The 19,051-nt window shown below is 38.2% G+C and overlaps 1 protein-coding gene across 12 annotated transcripts in view; it reads right to left on the bottom strand.

Annotated features, from left to right (window-relative positions):
- The window catches only part of PKP4 (plakophilin 4), a 210,803-nt gene that overhangs the window by 40,781 nt on the left and 150,971 nt on the right, over positions 1-19,051 (bottom strand). For 7 of the 12 annotated variants that reach the window (XM_072961006.1, XM_072961011.1, XM_072961013.1 and 4 more), the window contains 5 exons: positions 14,240-14,371; positions 13,939-14,129; positions 10,620-11,172; positions 5,416-5,604; positions 3,560-3,783 (listed from right to left, as the gene is read on the bottom strand). In XM_072961006.1, the coding sequence (XP_072817107.1) occupies positions 3,560-3,783; positions 5,416-5,604; positions 10,620-11,172; positions 13,939-14,129; positions 14,240-14,371 (1,289 nt within the window). The remainder of the gene's footprint in view (positions 1-3,559; positions 3,784-5,415; positions 5,605-10,619; positions 11,173-13,938; positions 14,130-14,239; positions 14,372-19,051) is intronic. The other 5 variants (XM_072961008.1, XM_072961012.1, XM_072961009.1 and 2 more) reach the window with 3 other exon arrangements.

The raw sequence follows: 19,051 nt of genomic DNA, 5'->3' as shown, positions 1-19,051 counted from the left end.
ACCAGTTGCTTATTTAGAACTTCAGGTTCCCCAACTGTAAAATAGGAATAAAAAAACTGTCATTTCTAACTTCCTCTTAGGCTGCCTGTGATGATTAAATTGTGATGATGTACATTATAGTGTTTTACATGCTTTGAATTATGATCAGATGTTTTAATATTCATCATCCCTGAAAAGTGAACTATACTAAGTAGGTGCATTCTCTGTAATAAGTGTAGATTTCCTTTTATGCACTGAAACCATGTTAACTACTTCTGATGAAAATCTGTCTAAAGCCTATTATATAAATCTATGATACAATCAACAGACTGCAAGGAGTATGATTTTATCTTTCCTTGATGACCCAATCATCACAAATACGTATTTTTGTCATTTTTAAATGGCATTGGGATGGTCAAGATTTCCTGGCATCCTTGTGTGCCACTGGAGCCAGACAGCACAGAGGGGAGGCTCCAGCTGGAGATGGGCAGTTGGGCTTGGTTGGCGTAACTCCAACCTTGCTATTCAGCAAAAATCTGTCCTGGAAAGACTGCTATCAATTCATGGGCTGGCCAAGTGGCATCAATGCCTGCCAAGATTTACTTCATCAAAACCTAAGCCCAGACTTCTGTTTTGAACCGTAACAGAGTAACTGGTACTGGACTTTGCCTTCCCACCATAAACAACCATTAAACTGGACTAAATGTATGAGGAAACAGTTTTCAGGCTCCAGACAGTAAGTAACACAAAAATGTAATCCTTGAAGGGCATGGCAGGGGGCATCACCCTGGGAACCCCATATTCACTTGGCTTTCTGCCTCAATGCACTTTTTGGATCACAGCACAAGAAGCTGAGTCCAAATGAGCATAATGGTCTTAGTGAACTGAGGGGTAAAGACTGGACTTGGAGATGCCAAAGAGGTCAAAATTTGCAGAGCAGGATCCTGGAGAGGAGAGAGTTATGTAGAGGAGGTTCTACCAGTCTGTACAAGGATCACTCACAAGTCCTGAGCTGAGCCCTGGGCTGTACATATGCAGGCACTTGTAAGTCTGGGGAAAAGTGGCTGCTGCTGGAACGAGAGCTGAACATACACGAGGTGACACTGGATTTGCAGTCTAGTCACAGTGCAGACCTCACTGATAACCTCAGCATTTAGTGTCCACAAAGGCCATGTTTAGGAGTAAGAACCATGCCACAGAGTAAGGGCCATGTGTGAGTGAAATAAATGGAAACAGAACTGTCCTAACAAAGAACAAAACCAACTGTGACAGGATCAAAAACACTTGTCAGTAATTTTGTTATTTGTCACATTCTGAATTTTATATCCAGCCAAACTATCCTTTAAAACCGAGTAAGATAAAAACATAGATAAATTAGAGCTAAGAGAATGTATTGCCAGCAGACATGCAACACAAGAAAGGCAAAAGAAAGTTCCTCAGGCTGAAGGGAAATGAATAGGGATAGAAACTAGAATTTATAGGAAGACATGAAGAGAATTATAAATAAGTATGTAGGTGAATATAAAGACTATCTTTTTAACTTAGCTTAATTTTGTTAAAAGACAACTGATTACAGTAAAAATAACAACACTGAATTATGGGTTTTGTAATCTATGTAGAAGTAAAATATTTGACAACATAAAGTCAAGGGGATGGTAAATGGAATTATTCTGTTCAATGTCAGAGCCGAAGCCCTGCTCAAAAAGAACACTATGGTTGCTGTCATTCTTTCAGACACTGCCACTTTTCATAGGAAGTACCTTGCTACTTGCTTCAGATGAATTATTTGTACTATTAATAAATTCTGCTTCCAAACCAAACAACTGGTAAAAAAAAACTCATACATTTCTTTTTATGTAGAAGACATCAATAACTTCTTCAGTCTTACAGGGATTTTCAGGCTAACTATAATACATAATTAATGATAAAGTAGGTTTAGACGTGAATAAAAATATTAAAACTGCTATTTTAAAACTAAAAATTAAGTAATTGTTATGAGCTTTTTAATTTGGGTTGAATATTAAAACTTTAAATTCACTTGGATTCCAGTTTCAACTAGAATAAATGCACCTGTTATTATAAGATAATCATTTATTCATCTTACAAAATGCATTATCAGTCAAGTTTTTACATAATCAAAGCTGGCACTAACAATTTTATGCATTAGACTATGAAATTATCATACTATGAATAACTGAAGGATATTATCAGACATGAAATTCTTGTTTACTGTGAACAAGCTTCTATGAGAGTTCAAAACTAAAGTCTCCAGGATGCATGTTAAATGCAAAGCTCTAATCGCGCTTCACTGCTTTTCTGGGCAGCTGTTCTTTCCTCTTCAGGATCAGTCTAGGTATGGTCTAAATTACCTACAATTCAAAACCCTTTTGAGAATCTCTGTATCTATACGGACGCCCTAGGATTTTGTTATTTTGAGAATTTAAAAAAGCGGAATCATGTAAAAAGACTTCTGATTTGGCGGTGCTATTAGAGAAATTATTTTTAAAAATCCTGAAAATGACAGAAGGGTAGCAAATAGCAACAGCGGAACCAAATGTACATATAAACTGTGAAGAATTTAAGGCAAAAGAGTGAAGAGGTGGAGCAGTTTTAGTGGGGCACTGGGCTTCCTAATCCACTCAAAAGTGCCTTATTTTGTTTTAATAACCAAAGCCTCACTCATGCTTTTAAATCACATTCATTAGAGTAAGATGGTAGGTTGCTAAAAATGAATTGATAATAATAACAATTTTTCAGTGAAACTACTATTTGCGGGAGATGAGTGAATGAAATCTTGCTAATATATGCCTTAAAATAATTCTCAAGCTGCTTAAAATTTAACAACTTCATTCTTTCAGAAGTTGAAATTCTCTTAGTTTCTAAATTTATTTATTTCCTGAGTATTTCAAATGGCTTTCATTTAAGATGAGGCTAGTTTTTCCAAATCAATCAATTACTAAATGACTCATACTTGTCTTAATAAAATATGTTTTCTACAGGGCCAAATAAAATTAAAAAGAGAAATGTCTATTAATTGCCAAATATTTTTGGCTTATGAGACATGAGAATTGCTTGTGAACTATTTTCCCCTAAATGGCAGAAAGCTTTCCAAAGGACCTAGTTAATAAAAGCCCAACACAGCATTGACCAACATGATCAAAAACGTACATGACATTAGTCTTTCCCACTTTAAAACAACCATATGCATTTTCGGAAGCCATCATCTAAGAAGTCAGCCAGGATGAAGGAACAGGTATAAAATGAACCTTTACAATCCTCTGTGTAGTTCAGACTAAGAGGCCATCCCAGGTAGCTGCCTAGGTGAAGCATTTCAACGATGGATGCAGACACTCACACAAACCTGCATGTTCTCTAACTTTATTACTAAAGCCTGGAAAGAAGGAACCTATCTTTAACATGAAATTAATCTCAGTGCCCACCATGCTGGAAGACAACTGGAAATATGAGAAGTAAGGAGTTACTGGTATTGTAATACACACAGTGACTTGGACAAAGGTCGGAATGAAGGAACTGGTTGACCTGGAGCTACGGCAGCACTCTGGAGACTTGTCAGTAGTACTTGCCTGGGGTCCTTCTGAATGCTGTCTATCGACGGGGATCTCGTGGTGCCATCATCCGCCGGCGCTGCGTGCTGAAGCCTGTTGTAACTGCACTCCTGCACTCGGTACTGTATTGGCCTGTAGGGCTCCGCGTAGGTAGCTGTTGTGTTCAGAGCATAATTATTTCTTTGGTATGTAAGGGTACTTCGTTGGCTGGATGTCCTTTGCAGATTTCCAACACCTACTAGAAAGTCAACATTTTAAAAAAGATTAGTAGGTTCTCTGCCAGGTGATACTTTCCAAAGTAAAAATATTTTCTATTTTAAGGATTATAGTTTTTAACAATGATACAAGTTGCTTACTTTTAGGTCCTACCAATCTAGCTCCTTAGTGACAGAATGGGTGCTGAAGTTTTTAACATACACAAATAATATTTATGTCAATTTTATTAGCAGGAAAAAACAGAATGAAACAATAAATCTGCTAACATAGTAGTATAAGTAAGATCAACAACAAAACTGCAAGCAAAATATAGGAAATAATTAAACTAATCTTAGAAATAAATCGCAAAACTTCATAATTTCATTTTAGCAACAACCAAAGAGATATTTATTCAAGTTTATACAAATTTATTCAAATGTGTAGATAACTGAAACCATCAAACTTCAGACACTTAGTGTATATAGGTTACTTATTTTGGTATACTTTTATTTATAAACCTACGGATTTTGATAACACTGGAAGATACACATCACAAGAAAGAAGACAGATATCAAGTTCTTCTATAGCACTCCCTAAAATTACTGTATAAAGGTATAGGTACACTGTATTTGACATTTCTTTCTGAACTACTGCAGGAGGTATTTTTCCAATGATTGTATATATATTCTTCCTGCAATTAAAATATTTTAACATTACTTCTTAATCCTATTAAAGAAATTCTTCAGTGTATAGAGCATAACAGGTGAAATATTTCTTCACTAACATCCATTAAAAATTGGTACATTCTATTAGGAAAAAAAAACACCTCAGTGGACAGAATTGTCAGTTTTTGGCAAGAAGCAATTCAAACCCAGCCTTCTCCCTCGTGGTATTCTGTGAGGTACGTCTCCTAGAGCTGTGCTACTTTAGGGGGTTATCACTGCTACCAGGAGTTCATTTATGGGCATGTTAATAAGCCTGTACTACCTCTTTTGCATCTGTTTTCTTTTTAAAGAGGGAGCACCTTGAGACTCCATGCGCCAGACCCGCAGCACAGTCTGGCAGGTCCCGTGGCCACAGGCTACAGCTTCCGGGAATGGCAAGTACAAGGGAGAGATGCACTAGCTCCCGATGTTTATAAATGCCATCGCTGCGTTCTATCCCAGACTGAGTCCATCATAAGGAATACTTATTTCATACTCTATCACTTGAATATTCAGAGGAAATCCACTATTTAAAAAAGACTAATACCAAATACACCTGGGCCACACATGTGCTAAATCAAAGATAAGCCAAACAGCTCACACAGGGATTTTCCCTAAATTCATGTTCTAGGCAACAAAAATTATACAGAAATATTCCAAAAAAGGCCTTCCTTTCTATATCTGATATGCGTCTAACCCAAGGAGTCAGATCTATAGCTCTACAAACTTACTAGTCAATTAAAGTATCATCACTATGTTCATTGATTAGACTGAACCAAGGTAAAGATATATCAATCAGGCACTAAATGAACTTCTGTTTTACTGCGTATTGATCTGCTTTCATATAGCTGCTTATCTGACAACCAAATGGGCAATATAAGCTCATTTTAAAAAGAAACCCAATCTCAATAAAATCCTCCTACTCTTGGGCCTGTGAAATTGGGAAACCAGCTAACAGCGCTGACGCCCACCTGAGCCTGCGTGGTACAGCGCTGTCTGTGATCCTTGGAGCTCCACGGTTCCGTGGTTTGGGCTGCGGTACACTGGGCTGTAATAGGTCCTCCCCTCATATATAGGAGTGATGTGCAAGTCGGGAGACACAGCTGAACGAAGGTCTTGTCCAAGCTGGCTGTGCTGACTAGCATAGGAACTCCGTAAGCCTAGAGGCAGGAAAATTACATCATTAAGGAACTGCGGAAACTGTGGTGAGGTTAAAGGAGTAACTCCTAATCAACAGGACCAGATCTGAGTCTAAACACCAAACCTCGTGAGTTCTACAAGAGAAGGATGCCAGACATGAACAGGATGCTATATAGATTCTAAAAATAAGACTTTCTCTTGGCAGCAAAATATAAGTAAATTAAAAAAAATACAAGAAATTATTAAACAATTTGATACTCTGAAATTCACTCCCAACTATAAGCTTTTTTATGATTGGGCCCCAAAAGAGAATGCCATCATGTCCCCCGCCTCTTAAAATCCCAGCACCTAACACAACACCTACATACCAGTGCCTAGAAAGCCTGATGTTCAAGAACTGCTCTGAACTTTGTCTCAATTAATTCATTCATGATTTTTACTGGATTTTATGCTACAAAATTTAAAATATTATTAGTGAACCAGTAAGATTTATGAAGTATTATTTTATTATTTGTTACCACAACTAAAACAAAACAGTTGTTTTCAAAGGAACACACATACCAGATTCTTGTTTACCTTCTTTCTAGCGTGAAGGAAAAGTACAAAGTTAGTGTATTAATATCAAATCATTTCAAATACTCTTTCATTCTAATTGTTAATAAATAATGCAGACTGCAAACCCAAAAGTTTTATTTTCTTTAAAAAAGTGAATCAGCATATTCTATATTGTGATGCTCAGAATTTGTGATTTGTCATCATTAGTAAGTAAAATTTGTCAATACCAGCTAAGGTTACACTCCAAATATGAGCAAGAAGCACAAACTGAAGTTAGTCAGCATGTACCTGCTTTTAAAAACACTGCAAATAATTAACACAGTAAATAAAATTACAAAAAGATACACTCATTCACATCCTGTTAGCTCAGTTAATCATATCACAACTAAAAGCAAATGGGCCTGAATGCAAGTGGTAATTACATGTCGCTTAGTGAGCAGTAGCAAGAAAGTTAATACATAAAGCTGCTAAAATGAATGATTACTACCCACCCTGGACAGCAATGTGACATAGAGAGAAATTAAGTGAACAAATGTGGGCTTCAGCTACTGGCTCCCTATTCCCTAAAATGAAGACCACAGGTTTAAACAACTTTTTAATTGGGAGATTATTCAGCCAAATCTTCCCATTTCAAAATCGAGGAAACAGAGCCCTAAAGGAAATGTGATTCATCCCTCTCAGAGAGCTACTTCTTGGTAAGGCTGAGAGGAAACCCTCTGTGTGCTCTATCACTGAACACCCAACCCTGGACAAAGCTATTTCTCAAGGACCAATGAGACGTGGTAGGAGAAACCTTGAACTGGACAGAGCCCTCCACAAATATAAGGTTAAAGAGGGAGGTTAGCTCTCCAGGGGTCCAGGGAAGCCCATGTAACTCTAAAGACAATATTATGATTGCTATTGTAAGTTATCATTTGAAGATTTCAGCTTTTGATTTACTGGCAGATTTTTCATTTTTAGCATCGTATAAACTCCATTTCTTTACAGAGCCCATGACTATCTTGAACAAAAGAGCAGGCATTGTTTTTAACGATGACATAAAGTGGGTGGATAAAAGCACCTTGTCCCTGGTAATCTTCTCAGTATGAGGTGTTATTTTAACATTCAGCAGAGCCACAGACACTTGGTTCACTGTAAGACTCTGAAGATCACTCACACTTGGGCAGAGCCAAGCAGAACCCTGGATGCTCCTGAAGTTGGACGATCCCCGAGGCCTTGTGCCCCGCCCTGTGCCCCTCATCCCCACCCCACCTCCACTTGTGAAATGGGACCAAAGCCTTCTGTCCCATTCAGAATGTGAGATTCTTACTGTGCAAGGATCTGGCTGGAGTCTTCACTGGAATGCATTTTAATATGAAAACTTTCATGAACACTTACTATAATTTCACAAGAAAGGCTAACAAAATGAGCTTTACACCACTCAGAACTATAAAAAGTATCCAGTAAACAATTCATTGGTGATAGAATTAAGTGAGATAAAATTACGGTATGTGACAGACTATAATGGGAAATAAAAAACTTCAGAATTACAGTGAGATGTAGCAATTTCTTGATATTAAAAATCCTTCTGAATAACATAATGACTGTTACTATTTTTGTTTACCTACTCATGCATTAAAACAAAAACACATAGTCCTATAGACTGACATTTTAAAAATTACACAGCCCCTATAGATTAAGTTAAATGATTATCTGTAGAAAAGCTACTGTAAGTTAGTATCCTTTAAGCTGGAAGACAAGTGATACATGTTCTGTAATTGTTATCTGAAATAATCTTTCCAGAAGTATTTCCACAGATTTTTAATAACCTTACCTCCCTCCAAATAAATGGAAAACTCTGGTGTTCACAGTATTATTTATCCAACCACCAGTTTCATTTGCAATCCCACAAATACATACTAGTTTACCTATTACAATGATACATTCCTTGTGATTTAAAACCTTTGTATTTTAAGATACTGAAAATAAACATATATTTACCTTCCAAATATGAACTCTTTTTATTCTCCAAACTTTTCTTGATGTGCTACGGCTATACTCAAATGAGTATTTTAGGGCAGACATATCTTTTCTTTGGAAGGAAGTAATTCATACATATATTGTATCACCATTTAAATTATGGTCACCAAATAGCCAAGCATCTGAATCCACTAAAAACTACTGCTTAGACTTATCAATTAGCAGGTTATTATTCCTTTGAAATCAAGAACCACAGCAAACAAAATGACAAGCACATCACTTTCTGAAATAAGAATAAAAGAAAGGAATTCACAAATTAGGATCCACATTCAGAATAATTGGGCAGGTAGAGAGCTGATGGGAAACAAAGCTTCCCTAGAACATTTTTAAGAAACTCTTTGCTTCTTTTGAAGATTGCCGTTTTCTAGGGGAAAAAAATCCATAATATGCTAGGTGTAATTTTTTTCTCCCCGAAATATAAAAGTCTAATTGACACCTGCATTGTCAGAGAAGCAGACTTTTTAAAATCAAAGATGAGCCATCAGGGTTAATAAACATGGAGACAGTTCTGTATGTGCTTACTCTTTCCTGGGTTTCCTCTTTACACCACTGCAAGCGTAGATTTCTGTGTCGCTGGTGTATGCATATATGGGGGTGCAGGTCGCGGGAACAGAAATTTTCAGAACTACTTATCTTTTAAGGTTTCCTCTGGAGGCAGAATGTCATAAATAATTCCTACCTCACTTTGCTGCATCCTTTCAGAGGCATGCCAGAAAACATCTAAGCTAAGGATATCCCTCTGGTGGCTGAATGAGAAAGAGGTGGTTTCTCCACAAGGAAGTTTCTTGAGCTCAAAATCAAGTTCAGTACTAATTCTTAGTGCAAAAATATTCAATTAGAAAATCTCAGAAAGGCTTTTACCTTTCCCAGAAGCCATAAGGAAAGGATATTAATTTTACTACACAGAAATCTTAAAAGACTTCTGTAAATAAGAAATAGCAAAATCAAAGTCAAAGACAAAGTATTAAATGAGAAAAATCCTGGAGAAATATATTACAAGGGTTTAATTTATTTCAAGTAAAAAAACTTTTACAAATTATAAAAACAGACAAAAGAACTTGCAGTTTGCAGAAAAGCAATAAAACGGCTGATAAACATGAAATCATCAACCTCAGCCATAACTCAACAGAAGCTACTTACAACAATGAGGTATATAGCCCTTTAACTGCCAGACTGGTGAAGATGAAGACACTTTGACAACACGCAGCGCCAGTGAAGGTGCAGGGAACAGGCACGCTCAAACTATGGGTGGCAAATGTAAATCTCTAAAGTCCTCCTGGGGGCAATTTGACAGTTTCTTTATGAAAAAATATGCCATATTTTGATCCAGCAATTCAACTTCAAGAAATAGATCCCACAGTTTTCTTAGTATCTATGTGTAAATGTGCAGGGAGAATAATACATGTTGCATCCCTGTCTCTAATAGCTAAAAATAAGAAACTATTAAAAATGAGAAATGGACTAAATGTCCGTTAACAGAGAAGTGATTAAACAAACTATAATACATCTATAAAATGGGGTCCTGGGCATCTCTTGAGAGAATGAAGTGGAACTCTCAGACATGTTAAAAAAAAAAGAACAAGGTATAGAAGATCTATATAACAGAATCCCCTCAGCATAAAAGAGAAAACACAATGTGTGCACATTTGTATGTAAACATATGTACTTATATATAATCAAACATTCTGGAAGACACAAACTGGTGAGTGGGACGGGGGGAGAGGAGGTTGAGACTTTCACTTCTCATTTTGTATTCTCCTGCATAGTTTTAATGTTTTACCATCATGCATGTTACATTTAAAATATAATTTAAAACATGAATGAATTTCATTTTAAATGAAAGAAGTTAAAGATGAATTTCATTTTAATCAAAACAATACTACTTCTATATATCATGTGGGAAAACCACCATGGAAAATGCCCAAAGGAAATGGCTGTACCACCAGAGACCTTATTGGTACAATTTGAAGGTAGTTCACAACAACTTTGTGCATTTCATATCGGGATGCTAAAAATCAAGGCAGTAGGTGAGGAAATGCATATTCTAGTCTGTATTACTAAGGAATTTCTTTTAAAATTTTGAAATATTATGATACCACCTTTTAACATAACTTATGGGTTTGGGTATGGGTAGTCCTAGCTAACGAAAAATATTTCATTACAAAAAACCTCCACAAACTGTTTAGAATTCCAACCAATTCTTCTAAAATGCAAAACAGAACCTTTTATACTGTAATATCGTGAGGAACAGGGGAAATGTATTCATTACAAAAGAGGTCTGATGATTTCAATGTATATAATTTGATGCATTAAAAATTATAGAGCCTGAAAGACAAGTCAGCCTGAAGTCTCCAGTATAAATTTTCAGATAAATTTTCCACTTTACATGCTCTGTTTCAGCAACGGCTGCACGGAAGATTTCCCCGCTAGGCTTTGTGTAGTGCTGTCACCTTGTACTCACCTGTCAGGCTGTCTGGCCGAGGTGGAACCATCCTCTCATAAATTTCGTACTGCTGCTGTCCGAATTGCTCCATGTCATTTACAGTCCTTTGCAGTGAAGGTCCCAGATGCTGTGGTACGGCGGTCATCCCTGAGCGTTTGGGGGATGATGACCCCACCTGGCCTTGGGATGGGGAAGCTACTCGAGTCTGTGCATCCGTCAGGGTCAGTGGGGACCCCACTCTGGTGGTGGTTTGGTACTGAGGGGTTGGTCCATTGGGATTGGAGGTCTGCCGGGAGGTGACCGACCCAATCCGACGTACAGCTGATGGGGAGGCGGGTCTCTGTGCAGAGTACGGAGAGGCTGCCCGCTGAGCAGGTAATGTGGTGGAGGAGTATGCACTGGGGTTCAGTGGTCGGGAGTCGGTCACTGACGGAGAGCCAAATCCACCACCCAGAGAAGTTCTCAGTGACCCCCTTGAAGGAGACACGCCTGTGCTGATAACATAAGAAGGAGACTGTGCTCTAGATGGAACTGAACTAACTCTTCTCATGGCCCGATTGGCTACTGATGGCTGATGAAAGGGGGAGAAAAGAGAACGTGTTTATCCAGGGTTTTGTGTCCATTGTCATTACAGAAATAAAATGCACATAGCTCACTACAGAATGTGAATTCACTACTTATTCAGGCATCTAAGTTTCTTTTCCTTTTTATGCTTTCGAGCTGGATCTTAATTTTTCCTTATTCTGTTTTTCTTGTTCTACCTTTTTTTTCATGGTTTAATCTCCACCTCTGCCCTTCAGAATACTAACATCAACCAGTAAAGAGAGATCTAAAGCCATTCAATATTCCCTTTTCTTTCATCTTTACATTTTCTTTACCCTCTGCCTATGCATTTTTTCACCACATAAGATGTTGTATTACAAGTGTGAAGGGTCACTGGAGCAGTGTACTTTTGTATCCTGTGAGTCAAAGCTTGGTCAAGGTAACGCATTTACGTAAAACAAAAAAAAATTTTTTCCAATACATTAATGTAAATATAACTAGAGCAGTATCTATAGTTGTCTTTATGGGCTGGCCCCATTAACAAATGGAATGCATTTTTTCAAAGTAGAATAAGTGAAAATCTGGATAGGGCCTGGGGTCCAATGCAACACTCTCCTCTGTGGATTTAGTCTCAAGGGACAGCGTGATTGCACAGGTGCTTGAGTCAACTCGCTCTGCTTTTAGCTCAGCTGTGGCTGTTGAGTGATTTCAGCCACTTCTTTCTACCTCCTTTGATTTATAAGTTCTTGTCTTTAGCTGGTGGATTTAATGAGATGCAAACAGAGGTACCCTCAAATCTGTTCCAGCAGAAGGAATGCTCAAAATCTCTGCTGGGTTCTTGGCCTAGCCAGCCGGACGACAGCAGACCAGGAAATGAAGAGCATCGCTGCCATGGCTGGTCCTTCTATGAACCTGCAGACTCCTGCAAACAGAGTCTCCAACCCCTTCCTGGCTGCAGTACGATAATGAAGAATGGTGGCTGGGCTGGGGCTCCGGCCTGAGGGAACAGGAGTGGGAAACACACACCAGGGCCCTGGGTTACAAGCCCAGGAACAGGTTGCTCTGTATCTCCTTAGTGACTCCCAGGGAAGAGTTGTCACCAAGCCCTTTCACTTTTTGTTGGGGCAATAAAGGAAGAAACAGGGATGATTTAAGGACTCTGTATAATCTCAGATGTCCTAAGAGGAAGCGTGCTTTGTCTCCAGGTGTCATAAGCAACTGGCTGCCTGAAACACCTGCTCTGAGATCACTCGAGTGCTCAAACTCAACAATTCTGGGAAGGCAACAGCCATGGAGAGAAGATCTGAGGAGGGAAGGGGATTGTAAATAAACAATAAACAAAAGGCACGAAAGAGGGGGTTTAAAAATTAGTAGACAGAGAATTAAAATCTATGCTTGAGGTTTAACAGTGCTTAAGATAACTTTTAAAATCCCACATATAAGCCGTTTACTTTTAAAATGGGATGATACTTGGCCCAGATATCTAGAAATTGTGTTGCCTAGACTACACACAAATTCAGTTTTAAAGACCCCTTTGCGATCTTCAGCTCCAGGAACAAAATGTACTGTAAGTTAAAAAAAAATTAAATAAAATGGTAACATGACCATTTTTAGGGGAAAAACAGACCGTCTCTGTAGTTAAGTATTATTCAGAAGTGTGACTTTAGACCTGCTGACACAGAAATTCACCTAAGCAGATGACCTGTAAATATTTAGTCTGAAGCTGCCCAAACTCTCCCATCAGAGCATCCCTCACAGCAGAGGAGTAAATGTATCACCCAAGCAATGGAGGTGCCACTGGAAGTAGTTTGCTTCGGCAACAAGACTTCCTGTCTCAGCTTAAAAATTTACGCACCATATTTGTGTGAGTTTTACAGAAATATTTCTTAATACTTAAAAGTTTCCCATAAATTGCTGAGCCAAGTCATATTGTGTTTCTCCTTTGGCACCGGGAACCCTGGCCCGCTGCAAGAGTACCTTCAGGGCTTCCTGCGTTGCATTATGAGAAGTTTAGTCTTTGCCTAACTTCTTTGATCATCTTGCCATTATTCAGTTCCAGAGAAATCATGGGGAACTTGGAAGACAGCTATCCTCACTGGTTACTGCCAGTCGGGACTCCTATTACTTCCAGCACATGCTGGAGGACTGATGTAAATAAAGCGGCAATGAGTGGCGAACTAAGGAGTTTTTACGAATACATATGCATCATCATTACTACTGTTGACTATCAAGTAAGAACACCCTAACTTAACACAACGGGTACGCTTCTATACATAGCTTTCTATAGGCAGGAATATCTCTATCCTAACAAAGGGAAGAAATGCGTTTTCAGAGAACAATTCCAGTGATGAAGGCAAAAGCTTTGGTTAGAATGGGCCAGTCCCATTTTTTGCAGGTATGGGAACTGCCTGCCCTCGAGGACTCTTTATAGCACGTTTTTAGCTCTAGTATTTTTAGGAACTCATAACCCCTCAGGGACTAGAACATTCCACCCAGTTCTCTCATACTTTCCCTGGACTACTCTCCTCATGCCAAACTTGCTGCTTTCAAAAAAATTACTCTCCTATGCCTAGGATTAATCAGAATTCATTAATAGGAACTAATACATTTTCAGGTTTCATGCCTAGAAATTCCTTATCACCATGGACTCATACTGTAAAGCAATTTTGCTACTTTATCCATTCTATAACTTCAAAATGGTCGGTATTGGCTTTACTTTTAATAAGGAATACTTATAACAGGTATTCAATTAGGAGGGCATGTCTTTAAGAGGATCTGGTTGTGTTTGGCTTACCTGAACCAGTGTTTGCCCTTCAGCTCTCGAATTCCTCACCAGCTGGCTATTAGTTGATCCTATGAAGGAATGCTGCGCTCTATTATCTGCCTTACTCAAGTTCTGGCTGTTGTGGAAACTCCCTGCTTCCTGGTATCCACTGTCGGAATAAGAATTCATTTGTGTTGAACTTCTTGAGTTACCCAATGATCCTGCAGGAATGAAACCAGCAGGAAATATCTTCATTTTATATTTCTGATGCTCATTTTCAAAAAGGAAATATGAAAAGCAAATCTAATACTTAAAAGATAACACAACAGACCCTCACTTTCATGGAGAGATGTTTGTTCTGGTGAATAGAGGGTCCCTTGTTCTGGCTCTGTCCTGATGAGATAGTTGTTTGGATGGACAGCGTCAGAAACTCTAGGTTTGTTTACAGCACTATTTGGCACATCTGCAAGAAGATAAGTTTAATCAGCTAAACTGAGCGACATTACATAAAAACTCGCTAAAAAAGGTTCAGGTATTTGTCAGTAATATCTTATAATCTTAACACAAGACTGCAAACTCAAGACTTCAAACAAGTTAAAATACAAGCCTATTTTCACCTTAAACTGCACAATCATCATGACCCTTTTCTAAATGAAAGTGTTCCATATACTCAGTTTATTAATATATTTTCCTAAATTTCAGGAATGTTGTTCACTCTGATGATCAGCTACAAATTAACTTATACACTATATTAAATCAAAATCTGAAAACCGACCTTGTTCTCGCTTGGAAAACTCACCTCTCAGACTCTGAGAATGGTGGTTGTTTTTTAAAAACACATCTCAAACTTCTGAAATGAAAACCTGCATGATGTTCACATTATTAAGTCTGTGATGAAACCTCTGAAGGCAGGGCTAGCTTTTGATGTCATATTTCATATCATCTAAAGTCAACACAACTCTAGACAGAGTTGCTAACAATGGAAACTCTCATTTCTTATCCAATTTCTTATTTTATACTTTTGGTCTTCTTCCAAATGAATATAGACAAATCTAACCACATTACTCTTTTCTCCAGCCAAATCTGTCTCTCCCATTATCTTGTTTCATTTTCAACTATACCATTTTGCCATCTTGAACTTAAAAAACAAAACAATTTATCTTCTTCTTTATTCCAACTTCTGTTTTTCATGCTGTGAATTTAGGTGGTGTAGATTATATTGCCTTTTCCAAACTCCATTCAGATATGTTCTCTTTTCTTTACTATCTTCAAAATACATTTGCCCATGTTCTGATTATCCTCATGACAAGTTCTTCTTTCTCAAATTTAACCCTCATGCTGCCAACAAACATTTTTCCAGGAATGCCACTTCACTCCCACCTTAGAAATTTAAAACAAGTCTGCATCACATTCTGAGTTGTGTACACAATCCTAATAATTTCAATTATTTCGTCTTAATTTGCCTTTCTTTTCTGACTTTCTTCCTTTAACTATTTATTAAGGTCCTACTATACACTAGGCTCTAAGAATGCTGCTATGAGAAAAGATATGGTGTTTCCCTTTGTGTGTGTGTGTATGTGTATGCGCATGCACATGCACACATTTGTGTTACTGCCCACGGGGAAGGAGCTTAAGAAAAAATTTCCTAAAGGAAGTGGTATCTAAGCAGTATTCACTTATCACAGGAGGCCAGCCTATCCTTTCTTTACAGCCTTTATCACCATCTCGTTCCATGAGAATATAAGCTCAGTGTGGGCAGGGATTTTTGTCTGCTTTGTTTCCTGTTGTATCCTCAGAGCTTAGCATAGGTGTAGAGCACTCAGTAGGTGCTCAGTAAATATTTGTTGAACGAATTCCCAGTAAGAACAGCAGCTTCTCTTTATTGAATGCTGATTGAAGCCTGGCACTGTGCTGTGGCTTTACTTTATTGCATTCAACAGGGTCTGTCCCTGGAAAGCAAAGTAAAACTCTTTAGGCATTGCTGATCAAGCTAGTATGGAGAGTGAATATGAGGTTTATGGGAGAACTGGGAATGCCACATTCTAAACCTTTAACTTGATGTCAGATTCAATCCACGGTTTTGTTTCCTTGCCTCCAGAAAGATTTGCTGACATTCTTAATATAGGTTGTTAATAAACCTGTCTCCAGATTTATCATTTGACAGTATACTTCTAGGTGGCAGAGTTCTGTGAGCTCTGAATTCTAAAGTTTGGAGTTTCAATACAGATTATAGATTGTATATGGTTTCTCCGGTACACACTGACAGATGATCTAAGTCTCTATCGGCTAACAATACTGGAGAGTGATTTGCTTCATTTTTAAGTCTTCTGTCTTTCCAGAGTTCTAAACATTTGTATTCAGCAATTTGTGAAGGAGTTTTATTAGGGACTAGGTAAAAGACACAGTTTGCTAGGTTATAAGAGTTTACAGGGAACGGAATGCCTTGAAGAAGCTAAACAAGAGACGACCAGAAATCTGAGTTATGCAGCACTCCATCTTTATTTCATCCAGGAATGGAACACTGGAAAAAAATCACGTATGAAATGGCAACAAGCTATAGATATGGAAGTATCACTATGGTAGCCTCAAGACTGCTCATACAGGGAAAAAGGTGCCATTTTAAAAAAGAAGATGTTTAGATAGTTCTTAGCTTCAGCTTTAGTACACGATAAAACCTAGGATACCAATACATCAAAGCTTTTGGCTTGGAAACACTAGGTGGCATGCAGTATTAGAATCTGAAAAATTATCACCATGGAAACCAAAACCATTAGCGTTCCATGTATGTCTCTCTCTCTTTTAACCATTAGGAGATACTATTTAAATAAGAAAAGAGAAAGAGGCACCCTAAAAACCTCTACTTCAGCAATTTTACCCAATGGAACATTTTCTCACTAACCAGGTGACAGGCACTTGTGCTCATTTAAACTCTTTTTAAGAGAAGCTATTTAAAGTGAATAATCTTGGTGGAATCAAGATGGCAGAGTAGAAAGATCCTGAGCTCACCTCCTACACACAACTACAACTATGTATACAACAACTATGAGAATGACCTGAAGACTGGCAGAACAGAATTTATACAACTGAGGACATAAAGAAGAGACTGTGCTAAGATGGGTAGGAGGGAATGCGGTCTAGTCAGAACACACACCCTGAGTGCAGCAACTTACAAGTGGGAGAGATATTATAAACATGGAGGTCTCTGCTGAGAAGCGAGGGATCCAAGTCCCACATCTGGCTCCCCAGCCCAGGGGACCTGCACCAGGAAATGAGCCCCCATGACATCTGGCTTTGAAAACCAGTGATGCTTAAGTCTGGGAGAGCCAGAGGACTGTGGGAAACTGAGAATCTGCCCATAAAGGGCTCAAACACACTCACTCGCTCTAAGTCCCAGGGCCAAAGCAGCTTGAAAAGCATCAAGGTCGTATGAGAAGGAGATTCACTAATTTGGGTGTGTGTGCCAGATGGCAGGGATCTGCTGGAACTCTCTGGGAACAGAAGCACTGGAAGATGCCAGTATTTTTTCTTTTTACTTTCCTTCCCTTATGCTGGCAGGTGCCATTCCTGTCACTCTTTATTCAATCTAACATACACCGTGCATCCTGCCCAAGTGTTCCTGAGGACCTGCCCTGGCCAACCCACCCAGCTCAGCTGGCCCCTTTAAAGTGGTCCTTACTCTGCCCCACCCAATGGTGGCCCTAGCTAATACTGGCACCCCTCCAAAGTGGCTACCACTGCAGGGAGCTAGTCTAGCATACCAGTGTGCCTGCAAAATCTTGCAGCCAGTCGAGCTGGGGACCAGCCCTACACAGTATGTCCACAGCAACTGTGGTCCAAACACAACAAGAGGACACATGCAACTCACATAGGGGATACCCCTGGAGATCCTGTCTCTTGTGACCAGGAGAAATTGTGCCACTGGGCATCACAGGAGACCTTCTATATAAGACCACCATTTCAGCATGAGGGGAAAGAGCTGATATACCTAACTCAGAGAAAAAAAGAGACAACCAGATAAAAAGAAGAGAAAAAGGAATAGCTTCCAAATGAAAAAAAAAAGACAAAACCTCTGAAAAAGAAAGAAAGAAAATGGAGATAAGCAATTTACTAGATAGAGTTCAAAATAATGATCATAAAGATGCTTACCAAACTAGAAGAATGGATGAGCTATGTGAGAACTTCAAAAAAGACAGAAAAAATATAAAAAAGAACCAATCAGACCTGAAGAATACAATAACTAAAGTCTAAAAAAAAATGCCCTAGAGGAAATCAACAGCAGATCAAAGAAAAGGTCAGTGATCTGGAACACAGGGTGGCGAAAAATCACCCAATAAGAACAACAAAAAGAAAAATTTTAAAAATGAGGATAATTTAAAGGCTCTATACGACAACATCAAGTATACTAACATTCACATTACAGGGTTGCAGAAACAGAAGAGAGAGAGAAAAGAAGAAATATACTTGAAGAAATAATGGCTGAAACGTTCCTAACCTGGGTAAGGGAAACAGATATCCAGGTACAGGAAGCATAAAGCTCCAAACAACATGAACTCAAAGAGATCCACACCAAGATATATTATAATTAAATGGCAAAAGCTAAAGATAGAGAGAGAAAAAAAAAGTCACATACATGGGAACCCACATAAGGCTATTAGTTAATTTTTCAGAAGAAATTTTACAGGCCAGAAAGGATTGGCATGATATATTCAAAGTTCTGAAAGGAAAAACTTACAACCATGAATATTATACCTGGCAAGATTATCATTCAGAATTGAGAGATTAAAAGAGTTTCCCAAAAAAAAAAAAAGCCAAAGGAGTTCATTACCACTAAACTGGCCTGATAAAACATGTTAAAGGGATTTTTTTAAATGGAAAAGAAATGCTATAATTAGAAACAAGAAAATAACGACAGAAAAAAAAACTCACTTTAAAGAAAAACATAGTAAAGCTAAAGGATCAATAACCTATAAAGCTAGTATGAAGGTTAAAGAACAAAAGTAGTAAAATCATTTATATCTAAAACAATTAGTTAAGTGACACACAAGATAAAAGATACAAAGTACGACCTCAAAAACATAAAAAGTTCTGGGAGGAGAGTAAAAACCTTCATCTTTTAGAATGTGCTTGAACTTAAGTGATCATC

Source organism: Vicugna pacos, chromosome 5 (assembly GCF_048564905.1).
Source record: "Vicugna pacos chromosome 5, VicPac4, whole genome shotgun sequence".
Taxonomy (NCBI): Eukaryota; Metazoa; Chordata; class Mammalia; order Artiodactyla; family Camelidae; genus Vicugna; species Vicugna pacos.
Note: the sequence above shows the minus strand (reverse complement) of the source record. Positions and strands in the feature narration are given on the sequence as shown.